The sequence below is a fragment of the Chelmon rostratus genome, chromosome 11 (genome assembly GCF_017976325.1).
Source record: "Chelmon rostratus isolate fCheRos1 chromosome 11, fCheRos1.pri, whole genome shotgun sequence".
NCBI classification, from domain to species: Eukaryota; Metazoa; Chordata; class Actinopteri; order Chaetodontiformes; family Chaetodontidae; genus Chelmon; species Chelmon rostratus.
This window is the reverse complement of record NC_055668.1, coordinates 10,323,951-10,345,962: the sequence shown is the minus strand read 5'-3', so window position 1 is coordinate 10,345,962 and position 22,012 is coordinate 10,323,951. Positions and strand designations below refer to the sequence as shown.

The 22,012-nt window shown below is 43.0% G+C and overlaps 1 protein-coding gene across 1 annotated transcript; it reads right to left on the bottom strand.

The window, feature by feature from the left end:
- Window positions 1-3,669: 3,669 nt before the first annotated feature.
- kcnk12 (potassium channel, subfamily K, member 12) lies at window positions 3,670-20,017 on the bottom strand. Its single transcript, XM_041948112.1, has 2 exons — window positions 19,678-20,017; window positions 3,670-4,562 (listed from the first exon to the last, which is right to left on the bottom strand). Exons 1-2 carry the CDS (start codon window positions 20,015-20,017, stop codon window positions 3,670-3,672), a joined length of 1,233 nt encoding a protein of 410 aa, XP_041804046.1.
- Between the last annotated feature and the right edge of the window lie 1,995 nt (window positions 20,018-22,012).

Here is a 22,012-nt window from a genome sequence, read left to right as displayed (position 1 = left end):
CATGAACCCCCACCTATACTGCGAGCTTCACATCACCAACACACAGTAAGCTCATAAGCATACATGCTGATCATGCAGGTGCTCCACTGCCTGAGCTCCCACAGGGAAGGCTGATCAAAAACAAATGAATAAATAAATACATAAAACTGCACCTTTATGTGTGCGAATATGTACGTAAATAATGCGTGAATGCCAAATTATGCCATTCATATGTGTAGGTATTTTTTGCTTAGGTATTGAGGTTGGTTGTAGACTCTGCTACAACCAATAGCATTACCTACATGCAAGCAGTGTAGTGGCCAATGTCTGTGTAAATGCTGCCACTATAAGACTGTGTGCTGGTATGGTGTAGCCTGTTTTAACTTGTAGCAGAGCGGTGTCACATTTTGTTGTCTACGTCCAACAGACAGCAGCCTACATCACCGTAATTACTACAGCAACTGCAATGAAAGTGAATGTGTGACAATCATCTCGTTGGTGGTATTCACACGATCTGGGCACCCATGGGCAATAACATAAATTGGCGCCTATGCTCATGAGCCGCTCTGTTTTATGTCGTTTTTGGACATTTTGGACACTTTCACTTTGTTGCTGAGAGTTGGATGAGAGGACTGATCCCACTCTGTGCAGTAAATGTGAAGCTACAGTCAGTAGCTGGGTTTGTTAGCTTTGCATAAAGAATGCAAAAAGGGGGACAACAACCACTAGCTAGCCCCGAAAGTAGTTGTTTTCCCTTAAATGACCCATTTTTTTGTCCAAATTTAACCAAAAAGAAATAATTACTGAGTTTTAGACATTGTCGTAGGTAGATTGTATTACTTAGAGACAGAAGCAGGAAGCTAGAGCCAGTAGCTGTTAGCTTAGCATTGAGTAAATACGGTAAAAAGGAGAGAAACACATCTTAAGCTTTATAGATGACATTTCACTGTTTTATGGGGGATTTGTGCCAGACTATGTCCTGGCTCGCGCCAAATGCAAGGTAACCAGCAGAGACTCCAGGAAGGTCATGTTCCCGGGCCCAGTCAAGAAAGCTTAGCAGAGCTAATTCTGCCAAGCATCAAGACTGGAAACACAGTCATGGCTCTGTCCAAACGTAAAAAAAACAACTAGCATATCTTAACTTCACTGATTAACATTATATCTTGTTCGTTAAATCAGCAAGCAAATCAAATCAAAAAGTAAAATGTACTTGTTGTGGCTTTATGACTGGTGAGCTCCAGTCTTTATCCTAAACTCAGCTAACCAGCTCCAGCTACATCTTTACCTTATAGACTGAGGAGTGGTATCAGTCTTCTTATCTTACTCTAGTAGCTATTATGCACATTTCCCAAAATGTCAAACTACTCTATAACATCTGGAAAACTCATCCTTTTTGTAACCCTCATATCCATGTGTTTGGAGGGTAGTTAATTTCTGAACGCTGCATGTTGTAAATCTGCTGACTGACTATGTGAGAGACATGTGACAGTGAGACTTCTTCAATCACTCACAAGTAGATATTTGAAAGCTATGTGTAGAAAAATAGACTTGAAAGAGTCCTCTGTTTTATATCAGTTGTATATACAGCTATCTTGTATGGCTTTACCATAATGGCATGCAGGAGAAACTAAGACGAGCCTGAAGATTTAACTACCTGAGTCATTTTCTCTATTCCTCTTGGTGAGACTGGGGAGGAAAGGAAATTATTCAGATCTATGCACGAACAGGATGAAAATCAACGAAGGACAGATCCAGATCCAATTCACACCTTATTGTGAAAGCGCTTTGTAAGACGTTCCACTGCTATATTTATATATATGTTTATATAAATCTTTACACACACACACACACATTTATGGCGTGTCTCATCATATTCACAGTGTAAAGGTGATGAGCGTGAGGAGACAGCCGAGATCTGCAAGAAAAAGGAAGCAGGAGCATTTTGGTGCAGTGTGTGTGTAGTGAATGCAGAGATGACAGTGGAAAGAAGTGAGCGACCTGGGCAGATGTTGAAGATAGATGCCAGGAAAGGTTGAGCCCTTGATTGAAAGAGGCCATTCATTTGGATAGGGCATAATTTTGGCTATGAAGGGAGTCAATTAACACCCCTTCCTCAACCTCTACTGCTCTCAACAGCCCCTCTGCCTAGTTCACTTCCTTCATCAATGTCTCCTGGACAGTTTACCTAACAACGGCTCCTCTGTCTTGTCTGTTTGCGAAAACATCAAACACCGTCACGCGGTTTTAAATCACAGATGCCTTGGAAGAGATAGGGCATCGATCGAGCAGCCTGACAGGGTAGCACCGTATCCTCTGCTGACACCCTCCATCCATTAAACCTCGGCTGCACATTTACACTGAAATCAAGAGGAAAATCAACCTCTGCACGCTTTTGGATCATGCTTTGTTTTACAGCGAGGACCTTGTATCTGCAAAGGAGTCTGCCTCGATGAAAATGGAAAAAATAAATTAGTGCAAGTGAGAAAATCCTTTAGGGGTTTTATTTTCCACTCCAGCATCTGAGATTGACCCGGCTACTTTCAATCTGCATCACTTAATATACCATGCCTACAGGATTCAGCCTCATTCTCTACCTCCCACCACTCCCTTATATGTCACTTCAAACTAACATAAACTTACTTCTCATTTGTTGTGTTTTACAAATACACAAGTCTATGTTCAGCATTAAAAGAGTAATTAATACAAGGCAAGCCTTTATCATTTGTTTTCCTTGCCGGCAGCTGGAAGCTTGAAAAAGAAGAGAGTTGTATGGTGCCTTCTTTTACCCTTCGAGTCAAAGTCTTTGGCCGCCGCAGCATTTTCTGAGCTGATAAGAAGACCTGTTCCTCTCTCACGAGAAATGGACTTTCATTCCTCAACGCTGCGCTTTTCTCCATCTTGAGCTACGGAAAATTTGACTCTGTAGCCCGTTATTATGGCTCTCTGTAAAAACGCCCCTCACTACAGTCGACATCAGCTACATCACAGCCATGCTTGGCCAACTCTACTTGCCACACTCGCCCCCAGAAATGAAATCAGTCACCTGAGGGTAAAACTTGACCTGTGTCAAGAAAAAAAATGGGGTTTGCGCAATCAATGGAAGGTTTAGAAATGGTGCAAAAAAATGCATGAGAAGTATAATGCATAGATCGGTATGTGCTATATCTTTCAGTGATTACACTTGTCTTGTTTACATCAGCATTCAATATGTACATTCAAATAAACTGGCCCCCAGGCAATACGCTGTATGCTTCCCTGGCTCCTTTACAGCACAACATTTCAGTCGTATAAGTCTAATATATTGAGCGTGTATAGCAGGCTCGATCCTCTGTAGACTAACACTGATATTTAAGAGACTTTCAGTGATTTGTTCTGGGGTTGAGCTTGAGGTTAATGAAATGGGTGATTGGTGGTCCCCACGCTTCTGTATCAACGTTTGTGTTTTTGTTCTCTCTTCATGCCACTTTCATCAAATCATCGTTAAAACCATAACCATCGTTACCTGTGTTATCACCACAGGCTTGTAAGTCCAACCAAAAGTATCCCAAAAAATCTTACGTATCATGCATAACAAGTTACATTGGCAATCCATTTCAAACGCCGTATTTTTTCTATGGCGATCAACCTCAGGGTTAGTTACACAGTACTGGAATAAAGAGCTCCACCACTTGTTGTCCTGTCTCACTGTGTCTACCTGGAGTTACTCGTCTCTGCTAGCCTGTTGTTCATGATACCAAGGGCGCCAACCCCCCCAGAGAAACCATTATGGCGTGAGCTGCCGCAGACTGTCCTGGGATATCCATTGGCCGACTCGGACAGCTGCTTCTGCATGATGGCCAGCGACACCTTGTTTGAGGCCGCCAAGTCTTTCATAGAGATCATCTCCCCCGATAGTCGGCGTCCCTCAGTGTCACTATCGCAAGGTCCGTCTGAGTCAGGCGGCTGGACAGAGCGACCCTGGCGACCCTTGGTGCCCGGGCGGATGGCGTTGCGTCTGCCCAGGAGGGCGCTGGCTTTATTGCAGCGCTGGCAAAACAAGCAGCTCATTTTCTCCAACATCCAGTTCAGCACCTGCTTGATGACAATAGAGATGACATTGAAGAGCGAGTAGATGCAGCACACACCCATTAGCATGAAGAAGAAGTTGGCCACCCTGTAGAGGCTTTGGTATTCGTAAGCCGCACTCTGGCTGCTGACAAAATCCCCAAAGCCGATGGTGCTGAAGGTGACAAAGCAGAAGTAGAGTGAGTCTAAGTACGCCCAACCCTCCACAGGGGTGTACATGGCTGATGCACAGCAGGAGATAGTGATGGCAGACAGGCCGAGGATCAGCATCACATGGTACACGGAGGGCTTCCAGCCTGGGAGGGAGTAGGCTGAGAAGTCATGGCGGATGCCAGGCGGGAGCAGACCACTGTTCCTGATTCGCCGCTCCCTCACGGCCTTCATCACCACAGCCAGCAGCGTGATGATGCGTTCCAGGAAGAGGTTAAAGAAGAGGATGGTGGCGGCACAGCCCAGAAGCCCATAAAAGATCAGGAACACCTTGCCTGCAACTGTCACAGGTGTTGTCATCCCAAAACCTGCAGAAGAGAGATGTCAAACAGTTAGTCTCCCTGAAAGAGGCCAAACACAGCATTTCACCCACAAGATGTCTTTACCTTCACCCCAAGAAATTACAGTATGTCTAGACACAAAGGAAGTAGTCTGCGAAAGCTAACTAAGATCTAAATGAGGTTTTTAAATGAGGCTTAAATCAGATTTCCAAACATTTGTGCCAGTAATGAAAAATTCTGTAAAAAGATTGAGTGGAGCACAGACACTAACTTGTGTTGACACTGATACAACACTGTAAGTGTCCATAAAATCATAGACATGGACAAAGAGGAAGGTAAAAAAAGTGGTGATGGGATAATTAAAAAAAGCATTGTTTTTCTTTGCAAATAATGTTCATTGTTGTTAAATAAGACAGAATGAGGGGGAATAAAAATGGGCACTAATGTGGAGCCAGCATTACATCTTTTAGCTGTAAACCATAATAAAATAATTAGTTTGCTACCTGGAGGGACCTCTCTGTAAACTTTATGTGATTAAAAAGAAGACTAAAGTTCAAATGATCACTTTTACTGAAAACATAGACTTTAATTTGCCCAATGTTATAATTGACTTAGGAAAAGCAAATAAGTTATGATAATATTACAGCATTTTGCATGTACAAGCTTTGTTTACATACAGTATTTACTATACTGTTTGCTGCTGTTGGTGCGACTGCAAAAACAAGGACATAGCAGTTATGCCGAGGGGAGGAGGATGCTGGGAAAAAGCTTAGGTAAGCCTTCTGAATATCTTTTTTTTCTAGGCTGTGGTGTTTGGCTTCCTGCTATCTTCTGATTTCGTAGTCAATTAGACTGAGTGTTCAAGCTGAGGAAGGGGTTACGAGAGGAGAGGAGAAGGGGAAGAGAGGAGAGGATGTTTATGGATTCAGCTGCATGTTGGAGGAGTACTTCTCAGTCTCGAGGAGTGTCGCAGGTGCAGCTCTGACTTTGCCGCTGTGATGTTAACATTAGCTGATGAGTGTATTGGTATTTGGGAACAGTATTGTTTTCTCTCTAAGGTCAAAATCACTTTATAAATGATATTTTGCGACTGCGAGAAGGCCGCCGGCCACATTCATTCGAGAGGAGGAGTAGAAACGATTAGGAAAAGAGCATTCAGCTCAATACTTGAGGGAAAGAAAATAAATATGTGTAATCTGTAGCAGTAATGATTTTTAGATGCTTGAATAGGTGAAATGATCCAGTCTTCAGCCCTGCTAGTGGCCAGAGAGACTGGACTTAGACTTTGCTACAGGTACATTGAACCTTTATACAAATATCTGAGTTAGACGTGTTTAGTAGCACATTTAGAAGTGTTTAGTAGCACATTTCTTACATATTCTGTAAGTATATGTAACTACATGCCTAACAAAAAGAAAACTGTTGAAAACTAAATATATAAAATATATGAAACTAAACCTTTCTGAAAATCTGAAACCAAACTAAAACAAACCAGCACACTAAACTAAGGCTAAATTTAATCCAAAAGCTAAAGTAAAATAAAGAGTTACTGAAAATTCAAATCTATTATAACATTGTGATGTAGCAGGTGTAATGTCTGCCATATTCACCATTTATCATGTGTGCATGCTAATATTTGTTAATTAGCACTAGTTAATTAGCAACACACAGCACAGCTGAGGTTGAGTATAATGTTATCAGCTTTCTAGGTGTTTGTTCATAGACCAAAGTACTGGACACATTTTAATTTGACCTGATGGTGGGGCTAGATGAAAGGCCAGAGGATCAGCAAACTGGTTTTATTCCTCTTGAGGGGAACATGGATGTCTCTACTAAAAATCATGGCAATGCATCCGATTCTTGTTGAGCCACCACAAATATAAACCTCATGGTGACACTGGAGGAAAAGTCAGCTGGATTCTTCTTCTGGGGACCATTAATGTCCGCACAACATTTCACAGCAATCTATCTGACAGTTGTTGAGATATTTCAGTCCAAGCCAACTGGTGGACAGCAACAGACCAATAATATCATCACTGCAGCCTTCCTAAAAAGCAAGTCAGAGACAATAAGCAGAATTTTGTGTGACATGATTATTTTTATCAGAAGAAAACATCAGTCAGTCTAATTCTAAAACATCTAATTAGTAGAAAACAGTAACCTGTGTGTGTTTTAGAGGCTTCAGGCAGCACATGCAGAGACCTGAGACACCCAAACCATCTTGAATGTTTGAGTTTTCTGTGCGTTGTCTGCTCTTATATGCATATGTTTTATGGTTATTAGTATGCAAACATATGCCTCTCCCAGGGCCAATGAGAACATGCACATGTACACACACTTTAACATGCACACACACACACACACACACACACACACACACACACACACACACACACACACACACACACACATTCACAATGTCATGTCCCTTATCCACAGAACGGCAGATGGTATATTTGTCAACAAATAAAATCGTGCTGAAAGATCAACCAGTTCACTTCCAGGCCAAGGTTAATTGATTTTTCCATCATGGCTATCCTCCGTTTCAGTCTTCTCGGAGCATTAGGGCAGCGTTTTCCCCCCTTTTTCCTCTAACCTGTCTATAACCATCCTTGTCAGGTAATAAATGACATCAGTATCTAGACAATACTTCCTTTATGATACCCAAAATGGCTTTTTTGACCTTATCTCTGGCACTGAAAAGCACTCTCCTGTGGGGTTGCTGTTGACATGCCAGGTCATTTAGATCAACACTGATTGATACAGATTGTTTCATAGACACAAGAGGGACTATAACCCGCATATGACCACACATGTATGCCTCAACTTATGGCCTCGCACACACAGGGGTAGACTGTAGACTGTTTTATACATTAAACTAGACACTGAGTTATCTGCCGGTGTCGAAGATAGTGACAAAGTTCAGTAACAAACGGCAAAGCACCGTTGGGTGACAGGAAGGTGAGGGGCAGTGATTACCCAAATTAAGCCCTTCAGTGAAATCCTATTTCACTGTTTCATAGTTAATTAATTAGCATCCCAAGTCTTTTTAACCCAACTGAATAACAGGGAAAACAGATTACATCTTCTCAGCGTGAGCAGAGACAGTCTTCTGCACCGTCTCTCATTACCAAGTAAATTACCTAAGAGAGGAGAAGGCACCAGCCATCGATTCAGTGTAGCATTTCAGAGCCATTACTCCAGACTACTGTGTCACGATGCATTAGGGAAAACAGAACAATAATAGAAACCAAAGGAAAGGCAAGCTGAAATCAAAGATGCTGGGTGACTTTACTCACAAAGACCTTGTCATTTAGACTGAAAACGGCTGGAATGACTAGTCCCGACCTAAGATCCTGCCGCTGACCCCGGTGAACGCTCTACTCTCCGTCCGAGCCGAGATAAGTCATTTCATTCAGCAGGACTTGATAAGGCAGGAAATCATATGTGTGCTAATCCAATTAAATCAGAGCCCTGGGAGAATTTTCTGCTCATCAACATTAAATAAAGTATGCTCAACTCAACATAGAAAATGATATTATGCTCTAATGGCCAATGATGCTTGCACACGTAATTACACACCAGAGATTCAACCAGAAGGAACGTGATGGAAATTGTGCCATTATTATCCATTAATTACCATCTGACAGCTCCAAGAGATGAAGAAGAAGATGCTGTAATGGTAATCAGACTGTGGGGAGTTGAAATCAAGGGGGGGAGGTAAAAATACATTGTTACCGGACTGTAGTGATTTCGGTGTTTAGGTCGGCATTTATCAACAGTGGTCAAGTATAAATCACGTGTGCTCAGCAGCAATCGAGAGATGATGCAATTTAGACCAAGCCGCTCTCATTATAGTCCCATGGCAAATCACAATGGCTCATTAAGTTGTGATGTTAAGTCAGGATCTAAACAAGTAGCACAAATTACTGAGAGTGCTGCTAATAGAAGTATTGATGGAGTTCATGAGTGTTGTGCTTTTAATTTGGTACACTTAGGAGACCACTCGCCTCCAAACAGTCGTCAGTCATTGAATTTTACACCAACAAACCGCTCTGAGTGAAGGACGGTACAGCCCGACAACACTCAACAGGTGTTTCATTGTCTGAAGAGCCTGCAGCACAAAGGAGTTAACAGCAGCCATTAAATCTGAATCTGCAAAGTTCACTGTTCAAACTCTCCTCTGGAGTGAAATTTCCCCCAGCAAAAAAAAAAAAGCTCAATTGTGCTATTCTACTGTATGACAGTATGTGTTTCTGAACAATTTCCCAATAAGCATGTAAACACGTGATCAGTTATAGTGACGGAGTCTAAGACATTTTCATAAGTGGAAATGGTTAATTATTTTCGGTCACAATACACCAAACGGTGTGGAGCATTTAGCAGCTAAAAAAATTTTCCTCAGGAGGTGGTGGAGACCAAAAACAGAACTAAAAATGAGAGTGAATTTTGGACCTATGTGTACATAAGCAACTTTTTACGAGTAAGTTCAACATATTATCTACAAAAAGTGACCCTACCCTCGAGAGGCCAAAATGATCAGTTTTTAAAAATCTGTCACAAATGAGTATTTCAGCCTGCATACACACTTAATGTGATTAATGTGAATTAAACAATGAAACAGGCACAACAATGAGACACAGCAGTGTGACTCATCAATGTGTTTTTGTAAAACAATGGACCTCTTTCATATATACTTTGAAATGGCAGTTTAGGCCCATTGTTTCTAAAAGGAAATAAACAGGAAAATAGGATTTACTGTTTAATCATCAATTAAAAAGAAAAATAAAGATCAATTTGTCTATTTAATACTTTGTGTGTGCTAGTGTTAGTGTAGTTTTCGAAGAGTTCACCTTGGAGCTTGTGGTATATTAGATGCAATTGACACCTTTTACGAAACAAAGTCCTGAAAAAGATGTATTGATTCATGTTACTGGAAAATAGCCTCACAAGGCCAAATGTCATAAAGCCAAGCACATTTCAGTCTCATGTTAGATAAGCTGGCTTTTAGTGTGAGTGAGTTCAGCAGATAATTGAGGGAATATAAGGCCATTCAGAAATGACTGACAACAGTTAAAGAAGTACACAATACAGGAGAAATATATGGTAGTTCAGTTCAAGCGGGCCAGCCCTCCTAATGGATACCCACATGAGAATAAAGGGTAACTAAAAGCACTCACAGTCCTGTCTCTGTGCTTGAATGACGGACATGTGATGTGCATTCACCTTTCTCTCTGACACGTATTGAATCTGAAGGTCAGTGTGTGTCATCAAGGACAAACTCCCCCCACAAAACTCCCAGAGGGCCTGAAAATGGAGCCAAAGATTCATTATGTGACTGCTTTGCAAACCAAAAATCAAATCTCTGTCTCCTATTGCTTCCCAATGTCCCCAATTAAAGAGCTTAAAAACAAGCTCCCAGTCAAACCAACTGTGCCCCACTAGTGGGAATAGTCTCAAATTGGCCTGATAGAAACGGCAGCAGAAAACGCCACGTCCCTCTGATGACTGGAATTCTGTGACGAACGGGAAATAATTAGTCATGGGGTGGCGTGGCAGGGGTCTGCAGAGAGGACAGAGGGCCGAGGAAGCAGCTACATGGCCAGACCTGAGACATCACCACCCCACCATCTGCTGAGGAGCTGCCAGGATTACTGGCAGACTGGATAATAATAGGAACATTCACACTTTGCTGCCAGCTTTACAAAAATCATATGACAGGTCACGTACAGTACATGACAAATTTAGTTAGAAATGCAGCCATATTGTTGCACCTGTGCACTGCACGCACAAATTCAACAAAGGCCATCGTAATATTAACAAATCACTCAAATGCTGCATGTGCAACAATCTTTCCATGAGGCCCTGGAGCAAAAATATGTGGTATTGAATTTCACACCCAGCTCACCCACACACAATGCAGGCGATGCATTGCTGCTATCTGTTATACATGTCAAAGCATTGATAATGAGTGTTAGGTGCTACACATGGCTGCACAATAATTAAAAATGGACCAATTAAAGCAGGTGGATACAGATGTAAATTACGAGTGGAACAGCTCAGTTGTACACATATTGTCAGCAAGGTGACATACATGGAGCAACACAAACCTTTTCATTAAAACGCATGCTAAAATACCGTCCCCCTCTGATTCCGTGGTGCGTTTGGCTGCAGTGTAACCGAACCATGTCCGGTGTTTTAAATTGTATCTCAGTAGTTAATTCACTGGCAGAGAGAGCCAGGAGGATTGATGACTCCGCCGCTGTCTGTATTGATTTATCATCAAAAAAATGTGCTGCATTGTCTTTGGATCTGCACCAACATCTGTTTTTCATCCCTGCAGAATTTCCAAAGAAATGAAAAGACTCTAACGTGCATGGGCTCCTCTGTTATGCAATGTTGCAAATTGGGAAGTCAGGGCTTGAATAAGAAAAAGCTAAATTAAGATTCATGTGGCTTCATCTGCGAACCGTAACTTAATGAGACTGAGGAGTCATTCTCTCATCAGATTAATAGCGTCTCCCTGAATGATCTAACGGCTGTGTCCTTGTGTTTCCTATTATCTTATACTGTATGCACAGTCAATATTTGAATAAAAGCTTAGCTACATAAAGTCCTCTTGTATAATTCCCCAAAGTAAACACAGCTGTCCAGGTGGAGCTTTTGAAACACTATTACCCTCAGATCAGTGCGATAAGCCTCTATGTTCACCATAACAGATAACACAGAGTGCTCATACAGTGTCTTTCATAGCTGCTTCAGATTTTTAGGCACGACATGAAAACAGTCAAATCAGGTGCCAGCAGGAAATAAAAAATAAATAAATACTTCAGTAGACATTCGATTTAACGGTTCTTCATTAATGTGAAAGCACAAGTCCCTGAAATTTAAAGCTGTGCAAAAACCCGATTCCTGTCACTTACTGACAGCTGCAATAATGATCTTGGATCATACATGAATCACACCGCCTCAGAGAAATGAAGAGGCAGCGCTCTGTTGCTCACAATTAAATGATGTTTTATTTTCTATTAACTGCATGTGCCCACTATGAGTCTGAGACTGTGTGAGCGTGCCAGAGGCTGCCAGCCTGGAGGCAGCTGAGTAATTTGTGAATGCTGACAAAATGTATGCATTTCAGCACATTGAGCTAAGTGTGCTCCTGGTGTTTTTAATAATTCTTTCATTATGAAAATAAAAATGCCAAATGGGTATAAGAGAAGCAGGTGTGTTACTTGAACTATTTAAATTCTTGTGTTGGCTGGTGGAAAAAAAAGTACAACTATTAACTCAGAGGTGTTTTTTTGGGGAAAAAACAATTTACTGAGAAGCTCACATGGTTTTTACTGAAATATACACATCATTCAATGCTGGTTCCTCTGATCCAAGCTGATTATTATGTGGGAACTTCAAGATGAGCAGCCAGTACTGCGTCTAGTTTCCCATTTTCCACAAGCTCCTGTGTCTTGTTATTTGTCTTGAATGCAGATGTGTAATATGCACTGGCCATGACTCCCACTAGCATGCAGCCCATGATGTGAAGCTCCAGGGATGACATAGTGCGCTGTCAGTTCTTTCATCTCGTAATCTAATAATGTCCAACCATCGTACTGACTCAAGGTCATGCTCAAAAGTCATGTGTGCCTCCTCTTTGCAAAGTCTCCCACGGGTGACACCGTAATTGTGTTTGCGCTGTATATAAAGTTTTGACCGAGGAACAAAGGAACGTGAAGGATCAGGAGAGGATTCATCTCAGTTCTGAAATTTAATATTGTATCATACAACTATCTTACAAATATTATGTCAGCGTGTTGTTTGTGTTTAGGCTGTTGCAATCGCAATAATGCAGCACGTCCTCCTGTCTCTCTCTGCTCAGCCCCTCCTTCACCAATGGACGGCTGCCAAATCACGCTGTTCAACAACTTCCTGTTAGCTTATTAACACTGATAACTATTTATATACACGACCCCAAGATGCAGATTTATGTTCAGCTGCTGCAGTAGAATTGCTATGCAGGCTTTCTGCAACATGGCGACACTTTGCCTCTGCAAGTGTGTGATTTTACTCCTTCAAAGGTTGCCAACCGTCCAAAAGTTTCAAGGGAAGAATTTTTCCTGCTTATGGGAAAGTTTAAACTTTCTAGCTGCAAGTCAGCATTGACATCAGCACCAGCGCAAATGGGTCTGTCAGAGAAACTGATGATCAAAATATTAACACCATAATGAAATCTGAAATGGCTGTCGAGATTAGCCCTGCGAGGAAGCAGGTCAGAGTACTGCGGAGTGCAAAGAGCATGCAGAGTTTATCCTCTCTTTGCCTTGCCGGGTTCAAAGAGCAGAATCAGTAAAATGCTAATCAGTTTGAGGAGGCGGAGGCCCGGCAAATCTGCTGTGTCCTCTAAAATGATCTTGGTATCACTCGGCCATGAAGATCTGAGTCTGTGAGTTACTGTACATGAGCGAGCACACGGCGCAGCAAGTCAGGGTGGATTTATGACCCGTCGTGACAGAGCGCAGAGGTGTGTAGAGCCATCCTGCACCGCAGCAGTTAACTAAGATGAAGATTTATGGAAGCCTGCGCTTCTCAGCAAGTTTGCCCTACACACACAGACGCACGCACACACACACACACACACATTTCCACTTCACACCAGGAAGCACTGAGTAAGGAGAGGAAGTGGGAGAGGGTCAGGAATTGGGGGGATAATATCTTTATAACTGTGTTTTTTGGAAAATGTTTTTTTTCCTTTGACATTTAAGACACATAATTGCTGAGTTGAGTGATTGACAGTGTAAACGTTATTATATTATCATATGATTTTTTTTTTTTTGCCATTAATTCATTTTCAAATTAATGAGTTATCCATCCATATACCAGTTGGTGTCCATTTTGTCAGCATCAAGTCAGGTACTGCATGTTAGATTTTTAGCCATGGTAGCAGCATGTAGCTCGAGGGATGGTGGTCAGTTGGTCCACCACTTTGGTCCCTGCTCAAATATCTTGACAACTATTGGATGGATTTCCTTGAAACCCTCCTTTCACATTTCACACAGCCCCTTTTCCCAGTATTGAACCTGGAGTGTGTGACTTTTACATATAAATGAACATCCGTTACATTCAAGCCCTTGTGAGGTCACACAGTGCTGATTAAGCCTATCACTGTGGAGTTTTTAAAGCCTGGTGTCTGTGGCGACATTCCTGCGCTGGTGCACCGGTAGTGATGCATTTTACATCAGCCTGCAATGATCGGTTTGCCAGAGCTGGAAGAGGGACTCCAATGAAGTGGGTTAAAACATCTAGGAGCATGGTGGAGCCTATGGTGTTATAAGCACATTGACAGTGTTTGTGCAATTACTCTCAATGCAGGTTTAATATAAAAATATTGGCTTGTGCAGCATTAAAGCAGAAATGAGGTATATTACACAGCCACTGGATTAATTTAGTCACAGTCTTATGGATGTTCTATGCAGCAATTTGGCTCCACTTCCTCACTGGGGGCAATTTTTGTGCTAAGCGTCTGGACTGCACACAATCTAAAGAGACCCCCAGTGCCTTTCATGTGACTGAAGGCCCTCTGTTTTCCATTTTTAACAGTGACATTTCCTCTGAGTCTGTGATTTCACAGAGTGGTCCAGCAGATCTAAAGAGAAGAGAGGGGAAAAAAAGATGGCAGCAGAGACAAGGTAAAGAATAGAGTCATGCTGACCAGCTTCAAAGTGTGATCTCCATCTCATTATGTAATGTGCTGCTTGTGCGATATGAGCCGATTCTATTTCGTAACACAACTGCAACGTTTCCCCACAGAAGCACGCTGTACAAAGAGTTCCCAAGCTCAAAATGAGTGAATGAATGAAATAACTGAGAGCACTGTTGTAGTTATGAGCAGAGGAGTAAAGTTGTTAGATTTGAGATGTTAGACAGGAGTCAGCACTGACTGGGATGGTCTCGCAACAGTGCTGAAGTGAGAGACAGAAGGCAAGAACACGTTTGAAACATTGCCGTGCACCGCTGAATCTGCTTTCACAGATTGCAAACCTTTCCCACCCACCTCCTGAAAGCAAATTTATAACACACACCAACAGTGACAACAACACAGATGGTTTTGTCCCAGTGAGGCAGCACCGAGCGGTTAATCTAAATAAGAACACGACATCAAAGCAAAAACACAGCCTGCCTTCAGGAATCCACGCTGTCTATCATGTGACATTTCAAACTGCTTAAATGCCAAACGCGCGCTCTGCCAGTCTGAGGTGGCGCAGGCTTGTAACCTCAGAGACACGTGAATTACACGGTGCGGTACAGTACAGAGAACAAATTTGGTTCGCGGTTTCAACCCAGATACATGGGCCCTGGTCAGACAGGCGTGTAATAGTCGCACAGGCCTCACAACTGTGCCTCAGTGAGACTCTGTCAAATCAGCACTTTTTTAAATTGGCACAGGAAGACGAGGAAGATAACACTTAACCATGAGGCATTATTTTATTAACTGTACAGCAGACAGTGAGGGAGAGGATATGGCCTTTTTCCAAATATTTCCTGGTGGTCATGAAATAACAAGCTTGTAGTTTTCTTCAGTTTAACATTATTATAATTTCTCCGCTGAACACGTAACATCTAGTGATTTCTCAGACACTACATGGTGGAGACTTTTACTAAATTCGGCAGGGTGACACATCTTCACTTAGTGTGCGGTGACACTGCTTTGCTTGGTGTGGGAGCTATAAAACGAAATTAATTAAATTTAAATTAATTAATTGCAGACAAACTTGATATCCCAGACACAGCTGCAGAAAATCTGTAAAACTGGAAGAATTGTGCATTTTGGCACTGTCTCTTAGCTTTTACAAAATGTTAACTGTCTGTCACAACAGAGGACCTATGGTGTTATAACAGACCATATTAAAAATCTAATGTGCTATCTCAGACACTACTAGCCTGGTTTTGGCCAAATTTGAAGGGAAATTAGATCCTTGCACTGTGTTCTGAGGATAAAAATGGTTCATATATTAACCTGATGAGGTTGCTGAGGTCAAACGTAAAGCTACACTTTGACAGGCGCTATGTTTGCCACTATGAGCGACTCCTTTCACATAACACGCATTCATTTAATTCAATACTGATATAAATATTGATTAGTGCAGCCTTAACATAAATTTTGTGGGCACAACACTACAAACTGCTACCTAGAACACACCATAAAGTTGCTTTAAAAGCTCTCTTACAGTGTCAACATTATTTTACATTACAGTATACATTACAGCTACTAAACTAGTGACGCCTCTTTGACTAAAATATCACATTTCAACACAGAATCAGTGGTTTAGGAAGAGTGACGGTGCCTGTCCCAGTGTATCCTGAGGGAAGAGCGCCTTGCCATCCTGCTGCTGCACAGTTCTGTACAGATAGGGTTTGGCAGGATGTTATCTTCTTTTAACTCTGACATGTCTCCTTATTTTGCAAGTTGTGGACTGCGTGGAGGTTAAATCAGGCCTCATTTAAAGGACAAACTGCGTGAGGGTTTGTTTGTGCTGTTGGTTAAACTGTCCTATTTGCTATGTCTGCCTTTGTGACTTCTCTGAGTGGGCGGATGTGAGTGTGATGGAACAAGAAGCTGCAGTGGCTGCCAGGGGCAAGAAGAGGCAGGACAGAGTCCATCCCTAGAAATAAATCGGCCAGCACACGATCCAAACCTGCAGCTGAATATTACGAGGAAAACTGACGAGCCACTAACAGCTCTAACTGGCTTTTCCCACTCAATCTCAACAGGTTAAAAGTCGCAGATCAGACAGCCATCATTAAGTACACTTGATTCTCAAACAAGTGTTCCCCCTTGGATCACTTCAAAACTGACAGAGCATTTCTCAAAATGTCATTACAGCAACTTACAATAAGACCAAACAGCCCACGAATGGCTTCAGAGAGCTGTCCTGACTGGCAATCGTCAGCGATCAGTCAGCCTTGAGGGTTATAAATAGCTTTCGTATTAATAGAAATTCTGTTTACTGAGCAAACTCTTGTGCCCTCTTTAATGAGCATGCAAACAGTGAAGCTCAGTCTGAAAATGTAGGACAGGACAACACCACCAAGAGTTGAATGCTGGCAAGAACAAACTATTCCATCCAAGACTTCAACCAGACGAGAAAGATGAAAAAATAAGACTAAGAGTCTACAGCCATGCTAGCAGCCCAGTGAGACTGTACTTAGACACAGCGGTGCTTTGAGCTAAATGCTAACGTTATCAAAGACAAAGCAAATGTGTTGATGTTTAACCATGGATATTATAGGAACTGGATACTGGAATCAAAGATGGCGGCCACACACTAGTATGAAAATGACAACTGAACACAAAGGCCAAAAACTTTACACTGGGAGGACATCATGCAAAGAAATAGCTTTTCTAGGCGCTTGGAAAATTTTACAAACATAAAACCTCCACCGATTCCAAAATTCATAATACAAAGAGTCGTAATAGACCTTGTTTGCAGCTTTAGGTGCCTGTCAACAGTTTTATTATGTCGCTGATATTATCCTATGGTGCCGCAGGGGCTGTTGTAGTATCAAAGGTGGCCCCTGGGACAAATTGGCAGCAATTTTGAGGGGTGACACCACATCCAGTTCTCCTTATACATTCGTGTGTTTAAAAGGTAACACCTTCACCTTGGTCACTAGCATGTTAGCATGCTAGCATTTGCTAATTACCAGCAAACACAAAGTGCAGCTGAGGCAGATGGGCAAAGTACTGGATAAATGGTAAGCCATCTAATAGGTGTCGGCACATTTCACTCAAAACTACAAATGTCAATCCATTGGTGGCGCTACAGGATGAGTCAGAGGATCACTAAAGTCTAAGTAGTTCACCTCTGGGGGGCATGATTTTTATGATAATCCATGTATTAGATCATCTCTTTGACCATGCTGTAGGATTCATCCTCTGGACACCATGCTAAATGTCACGGCAATACATCCAGTAGCTGCTGAGATATTTCAGCCTGGACCAAAGTGACGGACCGACTGAGCGACCACCCGACAGACTGAAGTTCCCTAGAGCCACAGCATGACTAAAAAGTTAAGAGTGAAAGCTTATCCTCGACCTCGATCTTGTTTTGTTGGCAGCTGAGAGATTTCCATGACAACCTGGTTGCTGCAGAAGAAGATCATGTGTCATGATTGAAAAGTCCAGAATGGAGTGAGTGTGCTTTTGTCCACTACCATTTTCAAGGTCAAGAGTGAACTTTCTGTGTATATGGACAAGAAGCTCTTGATCGAAAGCTCCAGAGCAGCAAAAAAAGAGTCAACAATGTGATGAGATTGTTTTCATGCAAAAAAGGTGGTTAAGATGTAAAGAATTAAAGAGAAATGTCAAAGAGCTGATTTTGTTGCATTTTTTTGGATAATACTTTAGACTTTTTGTGTTTCTTGCAGTACTTCCTCAAATTGGGAAACAACACACCAGATGCAGCACCAATGACCGGTGCCCAAAAGCCTGAGTAAACAAGTGCCCCGCGTGGCCACGGCTTCACTTTCATTCTTCAAAGTGATATCGTGGAGGCACATCAAGGGGAGCAAAGTGTCACTGTTGATTTGAAGCCTCTGGCCTGGCAGAGGCAGAGGCTGGAAGTGTTTGGGAGGAGTGTCTGGAGAGCGCAGAGGGATGCCAGTCTGACAAAGAGTTGTGTGGGGAGGCCCCCAAATCCCTTTTATATCGTCGGCTCGCAGGCATGCAGAAAAAGTAGCACACGAGCCGTAGGGGTGGGGGCTGCAGGAGAGATCAAAGCGAGATGGAAATCAAAACAGAAATCCATACGAGCATAAGAAAAAGACAAATACTGTAGACAGACATCGCCCTCTTCCCTCTTGTTTTCCCCCAAGCAGCTGAGTCAGTTTATATGATCTGCTTGTCGGGGGAAGACTGCTCTGCTGCATGACAACTGGAGCACAAAGGATTTCAACCTGCCACAGACGTGTACACAAACACAGCTGCTGTGGTTCCCCTTCCTACGACTGGGTGAGCTGAGTGCACGGGCTCCCTGAGAGCTCTGCATTTGTGTATCTGAGAGCAGAAGGTGGAGGAGCCAGTAAAGCTTTTATGACAGGTCTACAGCAAGTGAGGTCCTGACGGGTTCCCTGCCCGTGTGCTTCTATTCTCCCTGTGCACCCGCACGCAGCCATCAGTTTTCCTTATCACCCCCCTTGCCACAGTTTCCAATTAATAGGAGTTGCCAGGGGTATCACAGTGTATGTGCTTGTGTCTTGAGGGCAAGGTCAGAGATAGACAGCTGCTGTCAGCTCAAATGATTACCTGGAGTGTGTTCATTTGTACGATCACCAGTCCTCACTCACTCACTCACTCACTCACTCACTCGCCGTATGCTGTGGCTTCTCTCTGGCTGTCAGCGAGGGAGGGGCAGAGGGGGTGTGGGTGAAACATCAGCCATGCAGTGCACCACACCACTGGCCCTCGGGGTGCCCTGCGAGGGACACTTGCTCTTTTCTGACCTATTGCACAAGTAAATGTTAAAATGAGGGGGAGCAGACGGGGCTTCTCATTGACATTCCTGTTGGTTTGAATGGAAATGTGGCAAAAAAAAAAAAAAAAAAAAAAAAAAAAACCCAGCACCCATGGGTGCTGTCCTATAGCCAGGGATGAGTGTGCCATTCCTGGCAGGCAAGTCAGATGTCGCCCCCATTGCCAAAGTCCCTCACAGCCAAAATGTAACACATGACTGGAAAAAGCAAAAATGTTAATCTGTTATTCTGTATGTAAGCCAGTGGAAAGAAAGCAGCCTACTGGGATGGCAGCTCCAGTCCTTTTGACACCCAGACTGTCAGTATTATATGACTATTTAACAAACAGAAGCTACATTAATACTGACCATTCTCCAACTTATTTGAATGTGGCCTTATCTGAGCAGGGGGACCCTAATAGATCCCACATCTACTCGAATAGACCCAATAATTACTGTCTTACAGGTTAATTAAGATGATTTATATGCATTCTTTGGGATTATTTTCTATTTATAAGGCTGTATGTGCCTGGCTACCTTTGGTTTTCGTGGAATAAATCTTTTGAGGACAGCATGCCTGCAACCAGATTCTTGGCCGCAAAGGTCAGGGGAAATCAGTGAATGCTGCATACACCACCCACCTATAGTCGACACCACAGTTCCAACAAAATAAAAAGCCCCTGTAAAATCCCATCGTGGCCTCAGGGCATCAGCCCGGATCCCGGCGGCGATGGCAGCCTCATACTCCCGCAGGAAGGACTTGAGGTCCTGCAGGCTGATGTTGAAGGTCTCACTGAAGTTGAGGAGCGTCCCGTTCCAGCGGCCGTGCGCCCGCAGCTCCGAGGGCCTCTCTATGGCCGAGAAGACCGCAGCGCCGCACAGCAGGTACAGTATGATGAGGACGGCGAGCAGCACGAAGCGGCCGTTGTCCTCGTTGAGGTGCAGGGAGCGGCAGCCTTGCAGTCGCTGGCCAGGCATCATCCAAATTTCAGCACCACTCGCGCGTCGGACAGCGACAAGCTCCACATCGGAGACGGCATTCACTCGTCTGCAGGCGTCCTCTGGAAGTCACTGTCCTGAGCTCTCACTGCACTTCTGTTGGCAACATGTCTTCTAGTCAGCCCGCCACGTTGTCCCATGGTAGTTGTGAAGTGATATTATCTGTGGCTGAGAGGCAAAACAAACGCTCCACTTGTGGATGTAAGTCTGCAGATCGACGCAGGAGTTCATGGGAAAAGCTGCAGGCGCACAGTGTCATGACAGATACATTTTCTCTCACAGTTGTGGCAATGCAGTTGGTGTGAAGTGGACTGCACCTTAAATCCGGACGCGCCGAACGCTTCTTTGTGCGAATGCAAGCAGTGGTAGTATAGTATCCTCTGGGTCCGCTGCACCAAAAGGTTTCCACGCTGAGGCTCGAAATTCTGCAAGTTACAGATCTGCTTGTCGCAGGAAAACCCCCGTCCCCGTTCCCAAATAAAGTCACCTATCCTCACGCGTGCTTGCTGTGGAGAAGTGTGGAGCTGCAGCTTTCATGAGGACGTTATAGTGGCACAGCGCATCCAATCAGTGCATATGGTGAGATCACTCCTCGCTATAAACCGGAGCCTACAGTCCCCACCACAGATGGACAGCAGACACCAGAAGACGTGTGGGCTGTGCAGATGTCTGAGGAAAAGCAGTATCCCCGTGCGTCCTTAGTGGAGCCGGTCCTCAGATAACAGGGGGGTTTACATTTCCACTCGAGTGCAGCCGTGCTGCCTCGTGCCATGCGCACTGAGGATACTCCGCTCAATGGAAACTCACTGGGCTCAAATGCAGAAACAAGGGTGCACTGCTGAGTTTGCCTGCTGAAAAAAGTTTCAACACAGACACACGGACACAGTAGAGAAGAATGTTTCACTAAAAATAATAAGTGAAGAAGTATTTAGTTACAGTTACAATACATCAGCGTAAAAAACAGTCCATCACGAGTAAAAAGCCCTGCATGCACTATCTGTCTTAAGTACAAAATAATTATCAGTGAATTTTATTTAAAGTACTAGAAGCAGTTTGCATGCAGAAAAAATGCCTCCTGCTGTTGTTTTGATGGATGAATCGTACCCTGGATTATCATTACAGAAGCATTAAAGCGCCAGAAGTAATACTGTAGCTTTGCAGGTGGAGCTATATATACTGTTGCAATCAATCTGCACCAGTGTTTCACATTTAGGGATTATTTTCTCAATTACTGATTAACTGGTTGGTCTATTCAATGGCATATTAAATTGCAATCTTCCGTCAAGGCGACCGAGATAAAAACCTAGAGATAGTTTCAGATTGATATAAAACAGAGGAAACATTGAATCCCTACAGTAGAGACCAGGTAATGTTCCGCTGGAAAATGTGTCATACAATTCATTTGCAAAATAGTTGGAGATATTTGTCATTTATTGTTTATGATTAATGAAGTAATCCATTTTGCTATTTATTTTATAACGAGACAAGTAAACTCATAAATGCAGTGTAGTAAAAAGGTCAACCTTTGTCTCACAAACCCAGTGGAAGTATAAAATAACAGAAACTGGAAAATGAAGTGCCTCGAAATTGTGCTTAAGTACAGTAAATGAATGTATTTTGTTAATTTCCACCACTGGAACTAATAATATTACGACATACAATAATTATCTGTCCTAAGAATTTGCCTATTGCACGCTTGTGATATTCCAGTAATATTAAGAAAATGGCTAAAGAGAGACATGATCTCACCACGCTGTCAATGTTTCGCTTGGCTTAAATGAGTAACGACCCACTCTGCATGCTTTTAAGACCCAAGAGAAGACTTATTGGTAAGATGGAGACTTTTGCATTGCACTGATACTTTGGGGGAAGCAGTTCGTTTGTGCCAAAGTCTGCATAAAACAGGCAACAAGAGGCTGGTCACGTTCCAGGCGGGTCAAGACTTCCTATTGACAGTTTTCAGAACAAAGGACATGG